Source organism: Equus quagga, chromosome 13, assembly GCF_021613505.1.
Source record: "Equus quagga isolate Etosha38 chromosome 13, UCLA_HA_Equagga_1.0, whole genome shotgun sequence".
Taxonomy (NCBI): Eukaryota; Metazoa; Chordata; class Mammalia; order Perissodactyla; family Equidae; genus Equus; species Equus quagga.
Window position 1 is genome coordinate 36629498 of NC_060279.1, and position 9030 is coordinate 36638527.

A 9030-nucleotide genomic window follows, 5' to 3' on the forward strand; every position below is an offset into this window, starting at 1 on the left:
TGTCTGCTCATAGCTGCTGATGAGCTCCTCCAGTGAATTTTTCATTTCAGTTGTTGTATTCTTCAACTCCAGAATTTCTGCTTGGTTCCTTGTTACAGTTTCTATATCTTTATTTATATTGTCTATTTGATACATTGATCTTATACTTTTCTTTAGTTCTTCATACATGATTTCCTTTAGTTCTTTGAACATATTGAAAATAGCTGATTTAAAGTCTTTGTCAAGTAAGTGCAATGATTATGCTTCTACAGGGATATTGTTTCTCCCCCCTTGTGAATATATCCTATATTCCTGTTTCTTTGCATATCTTATAAATTTTTTTTTGTTAGAAACTGGTCATTTAAAATAGTATAACGTGGTGATTCTGAAAATCAGACTCTTTCCCTTTCCAGATCTTGTAGTTGTTGCTGTATGTTGTAGCTTTTCTTGTTTGTTTAGTTTATTTCTGAACTAATGATGCTCATTTGCATTCTTTGTTGTGTTTGTCTACTAATGTTTCTCCTCATGTAGTCTAGTAGTCTGCTAATGTTGTGCAGAGGTTTCCTTAAATGCCTCAGCCTAGTGACTCTCTCAGTCTTTGCTGAGGGAAAGTCTCTGTGTGTGTTGGTCTTGTCTTCCATACTCATCCAGGCAGTGCTGTTAGACTTCAATTCCTGCTTGCACAGAGCCCCAGTCTTAGCCATAGGTAAGGATGAAGGCCTTCTCAGGCCTTTTCTGACATGCCCACATCCATATGCATCTGCTTAGACTTCTACATTCCAGGAATATGTCAAAGCTTTCAAAGACTCTATGAATAGCTCATTCCCCACGTTTTCCTTACAAGGTTTTAATTAGTCTATTTGTGTCAATTGTTATTCTCTATCTCAGGAAGCCCTGAAGTTAAACAATTGCCTGTAATTGCCTTTGTCAAATTCTGCTGGGTAAAGGGCTGTTCACAGTGGGAGAGCTCCAAGTTTAAGTCAAATATAGACTCTGTTTAAAGTATGGTCTTCAGGGGTACCACTACACATGTCAACTCCTAACAATTTACTGGGAATGAGGCTTTGAAAGGGCTGTCTCCGGTGGCTGCAAGGCTGCTGGAGTTCACCAAGAATACAGACATTTATTTTTCAAGTGTACAGCACTGCCAGAGAGCAGAGAAGTGACTAGGAAAAGTTAAAACACAAGATGGCTCCCTGTTTTTATTGGGGTTAAGCCATTTTTCTTGAATAAATGCTCCTCAGGTTACTGCAAGCCATTAGTTAACTTGCAGTGTTAGGAAAAAATTTTCTAAAAGGTAGGCCAATTTTCTCACTTCTTTTATGAAGGAGAGAGTTTTGGAGGTCCCTACTCTGACATTTTCACTCTTCACATTTTAATATACATTGTAAATTTATTAGTTATTTTCTAATTATGGCTAAAGTTGCTCAGCATTTATATACTTTTCCCTGAATGACCCATTGAAACTAAACCTTATCCTGTTGTGACTTTTTAAAGTTTTAGTTCTATTTATTTTTAATAAAAATACTAATTGTAATTATTTTTAATCAGAAAATAAGTAGTTGAATTATAGAGGAGGAAGGAAGGAAGAAAAAACAGATAGTGATGACTAGTGTGCACCTACTGCTGTTTCCCTCTGTCTGCAGTCCAGCTCTGGGGCTGCCCTGCTGCTTTGTTGCAAAACATTCATGGCTGGGCAGGTGGCTCTTCTCTTTCACCCAGACCTGGTGGTCAGAGAAAAGACCATAATGCAGACCCTGTCCTCCAAACTCTCCTTTACCTAAACACCCAGCCCTCCTCCTGGGGATACACGTTCCCCTCACATGATAAAGTGGCCAATCTCTCTCTTGCCAGGGTCTTTCACAGTCATGACTTGAATTTCTCAGAATCGACACCCTCCTTTTCCTCTAGAGCACATCCACGGCTGGGATGATGTTGTCAGCTTGTGAGCACATTGCCATTTATTTAAAATATGACCTTGGATAAGTTATTTCATCTCTTTGGACTTTCAGGATGCTCCTTCATTAGTGAATGAATGCTTAGATAATATGGTGTTTTGAGGATTTAGTTAAACATATATTGTAGATTAATTAAAAGAACACATGGAAAGCCTCTGGCATAGAGTAGATATTCAACAAATGTACTCTTCACACGACCCTCTCTCAACTGGGGTGTCCTGCCCTTTGGAATTCCAATTAAATAGACATTACCATCCACCAACTCCCTTGGAGGTCCAGAGAATTACCTACAGTTTCTGTGACTTCCTAGGAACTTACTTTTTCCTGGCTCAGATCTCTTATTCTTCCCGTGATCTCAGCTCACTGAACTCTACATTTTTCTCCTACCTGGCCCTTCCTGACACACACATTATGCTGCTATAGATCCAGGTGTGCCCTCATCTAATTCCTCAAACATTCCTGGCATCAGGTAGTTATGTGTAGCACACTCTTACCAAAGGTTCTGCAGCTAGCATGTGAGCTTGCTTGTGTGTTAGACCTTGGCACAGGATGGCTGGGATGTAGAAATGAGGTTTAAGCAATTGGTTTGCATAACTCAACGATTCTCACATGAAGAGTGCTTTCACAAGAGGCATAGGGACACAGAGGAAGGGGACCTATGAGACTTACTCCCCATCACCCCGAGAGTGACCAGTGGAGGAGCTGCCTGGATTTTGACTCCATACAAGAAGTGCCAGACCATAGGAGTCATGGACTGCCTTTTGAAGTGATGTCCTCATTACAAGGTGGGGTGGGGGAATCAAGCCACTGTTAAACGTTCTCTTGTCTGGGATTCTGCAGAGCAGTTTAGGGGATGAACAGACTGGAATTAGGTGACCTGCTTGAGGCCACACAGTGGGATTGGACAGCTGTGATGTTGGGAATTTTTTTCCAGAGTTTGTTGTTAAGAGTGCAGACCCTGACCCTTGATTTGCTGTGTGACCTTTCACAAGTTGTACAACCCTTTAGGGCTTGGTTTTCACATCCAAAAATGGGTTACTATGCAGTGCCCCGACTACCTTGAGTGCATGGTCATGGGGCCAGTGCTGCAGCTCCAGCCTTGGGGTGTTCTACCTGGGCAGCTGAGGGGGAAGCCTAAGTGGGGAGGAGAAGGAGGCACTTCCCAGGAGTTAGGAAGGTGGCACGGGTCCCCTAAGGTAGGGGAGGCAAGAGTTTTCGGATGTTGCAGAGTCTCCAGTCTGGGGGAAGAGTCCGGGGCCTGACCCTCAGTAGCGGTGGTGAGTCTGAGGCAGTGGAGGCTGTGGCCAGGAGGATGCGCAGGTCTCTGTCCCTGCCGCTCTGTGATGGCGGGAGCAGGGCTGCCAGAAGCTTAGAGGAAAAGCCTGGTTGTGATGCAGCTAAGAGCCTGTCGGTTTCTGTAGAGGTTAGTCTACGCCCTGTGTGGGGAGCATCACTAGCACTAGTGGCCGCTGAGGGACCCATGTAGGCGCAAGCAATAGGCAAACGGCAACATGTGCATTGGGGTGTGGGGATTTGACACTTCACACAAAGAGCTTTGCTTTTTTGCTCAGAGCTTCTTACTTAGGTGACTGACAGTTGAAATTTGTTGAAAATCCAAATGGAAATTTGACTCATTAAGGTGAGGCTTAGCCCAGCCAGGCTCTAAAAGAGTGACCTCTGAGCTGACCACACTGACACTGGTGGCCAGGGCTGCCTGGGGCAGGCTGTTGACCAGAGAAGCAGGTGAGGGTTTTGAGTGGGTGTAGGGCTGGAAATTGTGAGATCACTGCAGGGAGGGTCTCTCCAACACTGGGCCAGGAGGATCATAGAGTGAGGCTGTTTATAACTGGTTCTGCAATTATGATTGACGTCTTATTGTAGATACCAGGGATGATAGGAAAGATCTGAATGGCTTACTCTTACTATTGGGCTGTGATCCCAGAACTAATATTTAGCTCCGCCCTTGGGGTGGGGAAGAGCGCAAAGGGCTTGTCTGAGTGAAGCTTTTCCTCTGCTTTTGTCTCTGCCTCCTAGATGCTTCCTCTGCAGCGGAACAGGCTGGCAGGCAGCCTGCGATGGGGCCCTGCTCAGAAGATCCCCCCCTCTGCTGGGCCTCCTGGCTCCTGGGCTTCAGCAGCCTCCTCCTCAGTGAGTGGTCCGGGCTCCTGGCATGAAGGGCAGCGGGGTGGAACAGGGGGGCAGGGTCTCCCTCCCCTGTCTGCTGTCTTTGGTGAACAAAAGACCAAACAACTCTTATAATTTAGCAAATGCACTGTCCATGGGTAAGCAGAAAGAACAAATGGCTTTTTGGTTGCATGCAGGCTGGAAACCCTGAGGTCCCAGCAGTGGTGCTTTAAGGGGGCCATTAACAGAGAGGCAAGGCCACTTCTGCTGCAATAACAGTGAAGCCAGGGGAGCCTGGAGCTCCCCAGGGATGAGGGATGGAGACAGAGAAAGAAGCTGCTCCTGGGGACAGAGTGGGTAGGAACCAGGCAGCCCTGGCCTGAAACTCAGAGGGGACCTGCCATCTTCAGCAGCTGTCATGTGGAAGAGAGGGCTGACCTGGCACCACCATGTCTGAGCTGGAGGAATCAACTCCAGTCTGGGCTTCTTGGGCTTTTCTTCCGTAAAAAGAGAGTGAACGAGCACTGCCTGCCTGGGTTTGGGGCTCAGCTCCAAGCACCAAGGAGAGAGTCCCTGGGAGTCTCACCTTTAACTTCAAATTACTTGTGAATTTTGCATTTTACTACAGTGTTAGTTTTCATCTTAAATGTTAAGAAGGACTTATCTTCGGGTAAAGTGAATCCTCTAGGGGGACACCCTTTTTCCTGCCTGTGGGTTGCATCTCCCTACACTGCCAAAGTGGCTCAGGTCCTGGAGACCCCAGACCGAAAGCACAGTTTTAGAGAAAAACTCTGGAAAGAGAGGAGGTACCCATCAGTTCAGGAATCACTGAACAAATTGGGCAGCATCTGTCCCATGGAATAATATGGAGAAAAAAAACCCTAATGACCGGTTGTTTGGGGGGGGGGGATTTCCAATTTCCATGAGGTCGGATGTATGCATTTCCATGAGCAAGATGTGAGAGACCGAATACCATGAAATTCTCATTTTGTAAATGAACAGGAGCCTCGAAATTTAAGGGTGTCTGTGTACCTACTTGTTTATAAATGGAGAAAATGTGGAAGGAAACATTAGACTGCTAAGGTGGGTTCTCAGGGAGGGTGAACTTGGGGAGGAGACAGAGGAGGAGGAAGTAGAGAGGGGGAGGGTTAAGCAAAAAGGGAACTGAAAGGAAGACTGTGCTCAGGACGGCCGGATATCTCATCTATGACTTTATCGGAGATTTTATGTTTACGTATAACGAAATTAAAGAAAGAAATAGTGGGAAAATAACAACCATTAAATTAGGAATTTAAGTGAAGGCTGTGAACGCTTTCATGGTTGTATTTTTTGGTTCTAATATCCCAGCCACTAGACAAAGTTGCAGGGAATTCTATGAAATTTAGTGGATTAGAGAGCGTTTGTACACAGGATGTCTTGAATTCCTGATGAGCTTTGCATTAGACCCCTTTAACTAGGTAACGTAATGTCAACAGTAAAATGTCGGCTTTCTCCATTTCTTCAATTTTATTTAACTGGAGAAGTATGTTAAATTATATACAGTTTTCTGCAAAGGCCCCGGGGCTGTACAATTATATAAATAGAAAGAGAGAGAGAGAGAGAGAGAGAGAAATGGGGGTGGAGGGAGAAAAAAAGGAGGAAGGGTCAGAAAACTGTATAGCATTTTATGGTGATTTTTCAGTGTTAAACTTTATATTATTTAAGTGAATTTTAACTTTATCTTGTTTACCACCATGCCCTCCCCAGGCTTTATTTTCTTCTTCAGGATTAGATCCTTTGTGGACCACAGAGCTCTTGCTGCCTTCCTCTTTCTACGAATTCCTCCATCTTCCTCACAGCTAGTACTCCCCATGCAGCACAGGGGCCAATCCTCCCTGCAGCCTGAGGGCTGAGGCTCCTCTCTACCTGGGTCCCTCCTCTCTAGAAAGTGGGGAGTCAGGCTGGGCTGCAGTTTAACCCTCCCCTAGCTGGAAGCCCCTGCTCTGCTACCCCTCTAAGTCTTGCTTCCCTTTCCCGGGAGAGGGAAGTTGGAGGGTGAGACTCTGGGACCTGCTCAGATCCTGTGATTCCAGCAGTGCTGGCAGCCCTGGGGAGGGCAGGGAAATGGTAGGGGAGCTGGTGGGAAGCTCCTGCAGGGGAGGAGTACTGGGCGGGAAGAGAGGAGACCCAGGTTCCAGGTCTGGCTCTGCCCTGCGTGACCCAGGACAAGGTCACCCACCAGGGAGCCTCCTCCTCTGTGAAAGGAGGGCCTGGGCAGATCCCATCTAAGAGGATGAGATTCCTGAGTCCACCCAGACAGGACTCTCCTGTGGCTGCTTCAAGGCCGCTGCTCTCTCTCTTCATCCCTTCCTGTCCTATTCCTGTGGCCTGACAGTGATTGCCAGCTGGTGAGCCTGTTTAGGGCACCTTCAAAGAGAAGACCCCTGGCGGTCCCTGTGGTCACTTCCTCAGCCCTCCAAGGAGGGACGGCATCCTCCTCTTCATGCCTTGTCTTTGCGATACAGCCTGGCCCTCTGTTTTTTCTGTCAACTGCTCCTGAGAGGGGTCTCCAGACCACCTGGAAGGACGTCATCTCCTTCCCCCCAGTGTGTGGGACTCGGTCTGCAAACCCCACTCAGGAAAGCTCGCTGCACCTGTGCTGCTCAGAAGCAGCTGACTGAGAACCTCGGCCACAGCTTCTCAGTTTCCGCCTGTGGAGCAGAAATTATCAGCTTCTTTCTCTCTGTTTCCCTGTGCTGACCCACTGTTACCAACGCTGGGAGAAATAGACAAACATAATTGGGTCAGAATTACTGTGAAAATCCCTTAGGAAGCTGCCACCCTGGAGACTGAAATGCTGTCTGTCAGTTTGTCCATCTGAGCAGTTCGCCATTGGAACAGGATGTTCCACTGAGCCCCAGGTTAGATAGAGCACTAATGGTTAGCGTCTGTTGCTGTGTCCAAAATCGCACACTTCAATGTGTGATGAACTCTGAATGCCATGATTGGCTGAGGTGTTAAAGAATGCTTCAATTACACTCATTAATTAATGAGGGAACCAGGAGGCTGTCACAGCCTGTTCCAAGGAAGAGTCTGAGACCGCACCCACATAGGCCATCAGGAAGCTGGAATGAATGTACAAGCAGACGCCCTGTGTTTACAGAATTTATGGCATTTGTGGCTACACAGAGAAAGGTCTGGAAAATTACAGGTCAATAACGGGGCTTATCTCTGGGACGAGGCATTCGTAGAACTTTTACTTGAATCAACTCCATAATCCATATAATTGTTTTTTATGAACACATAATGCTTTTAAGATTATAAAGAAACTCACTAAAGAAAGTGGAGAATGCCCACACCGAATGCAGTTGATAGTAGTAATTTGTTCGATCCAAGCTTAGGATAACATGTAGCCTGTCCTTCCTCCATCTTTACCACTCTCCCTGGCAGCACAGATGTCCTCAGGTACCTGGTAACATAGGAGCTGACAGTGGCCATGGAAGCCAGCTGCTGTCTACACAGCAATAAATTTCCTTTCAGTCTGAGGCCTTTGGTAAACAAGAAGGCCCTTGCTGGACTTTGACTCCCTACAGCCACCTATGGGATTGCACCCACGGGTGTCTGAGCCCAGCCCTGTATCCAGGGCGAGACCCCTTAGAAGAGCAGGTAGGGGAGAGGAAAGGGCACCACCCTGGGACCTGGGAATATCTGGTTCTGATCCCAGGTAGGCTTGGTCAAGAATCATCATCATCATAATGAGTTGGAACACATTTATGGATGAATTATTGAACTCTGTGCTGAGATCTTTTATCTTCTTAAATCCCCACAATAATTCTGTGAGGTGAGCACTGTCATCATTTCCATTTCACAGATGAGAAAGTGAAGGCCGAGAGGTTCAATAACAGCTCAAGTCCACACAGCCAGGAAATGGAGACCTGGCCTCAACTTTGGTCTTGCTGACTCTGAAGTCCAAGCTTTGGACCATCTGTAGCACTAGATCACCCAGTCTGACAGTTCAGGACATTTCAATAAAACATACTTTGAAGTGGGACTGAGAGGCTGTGAGGACACTGTGGGTTTCACGTGGTGCAGCTACAAGGTGGTGGAGCCTCCACCACTTGTGACAGGGCCCCTCCCTCCCTCTCTCACAGGACATGTGGTGTAGGATACAAACTCCCATTTTCTAAGACCCTGAGGTATTGTAATTATTTGTTACCACAGCACAGCCCAGCCCATCCTGACTACTACACTGCCTGGAAGGAAGGGGAAGGGAGAGCAACCTTGCTATTGTATTAGTTATCCATTACTGTGTAACCTGTTACTTGAAAACCTGTGCCTTAAAACAATACCATGTACAGTCTCACAGCTTCTGTGGGTCAGGATCCAGGGGTGGTTTAGCTGGTTCTCTGGCTCAGGGTCTCTGAGACTGAAATCAAGGCCTTGGCGGGGGCTGCAGTCAGCTCAAGCCTCAGCTGGGAAGAATCTGCTTCCGAGCTCACTCGTGTGATTGCTGATAGGATGCAGTTCCCGTGGCTGTTGGACTGAGGCCTGAGTTCCTCCCTGGCTGTTGGCTGGAGTCTGCCCTCAGTTCCTCTCTGTGTGGGCCTCTCCACAGGGCAGCTGACAACATGGCAGCTGGCTTCATCAGACTGAGGGAGAGAGAGAGTGCGAGCAAGATGGGTCACAGTCTTGTATAACCTCACATCGCTAGGTGACATCCCATCACCTTTGCTGTATCCTGTTCCTTAGAAGTAAGTCACCAGGTTAGACCACACTCCAGGGGAGGTGGTTACCAAGGGTGTAAGCATGAGGAGGGAGGGGTCTTTGGACCCATTTTAGAAGCTGCCTCCTACAGATAAGCTCTTGGTATGTATCAGAAAATGTGCTGGTGCTTTTGATCCTTGAGCTCATTTAATTCACACTATCATTTTGAGCCAGGTACAGAACCTGCAGGTTAGCTCGTTTAAGTAACCTGTTCAAGGTTACACGC

General features: G+C 46.9%; 1 protein-coding gene across 1 annotated transcript in view; it reads left to right on the forward strand.

The window, feature by feature from the left end:
- The first annotated feature begins 2694 nt into the window (after positions 1-2694).
- LOC124250475 (T-lymphocyte surface antigen Ly-9-like) overlaps positions 2695-9030 on the forward strand; it is a 79624-nt gene continuing 73288 nt past the window's right edge. Inside the window, exons 1-2 of the mRNA XM_046682369.1 lie at positions 2695-2722; positions 3972-4085. Of these exons, the coding sequence (XP_046538325.1) occupies positions 2707-2722; positions 3972-4085 (130 nt within the window). The 5' untranslated portion in view covers positions 2695-2706. The remainder of the gene's footprint in view (positions 2723-3971; positions 4086-9030) is intronic.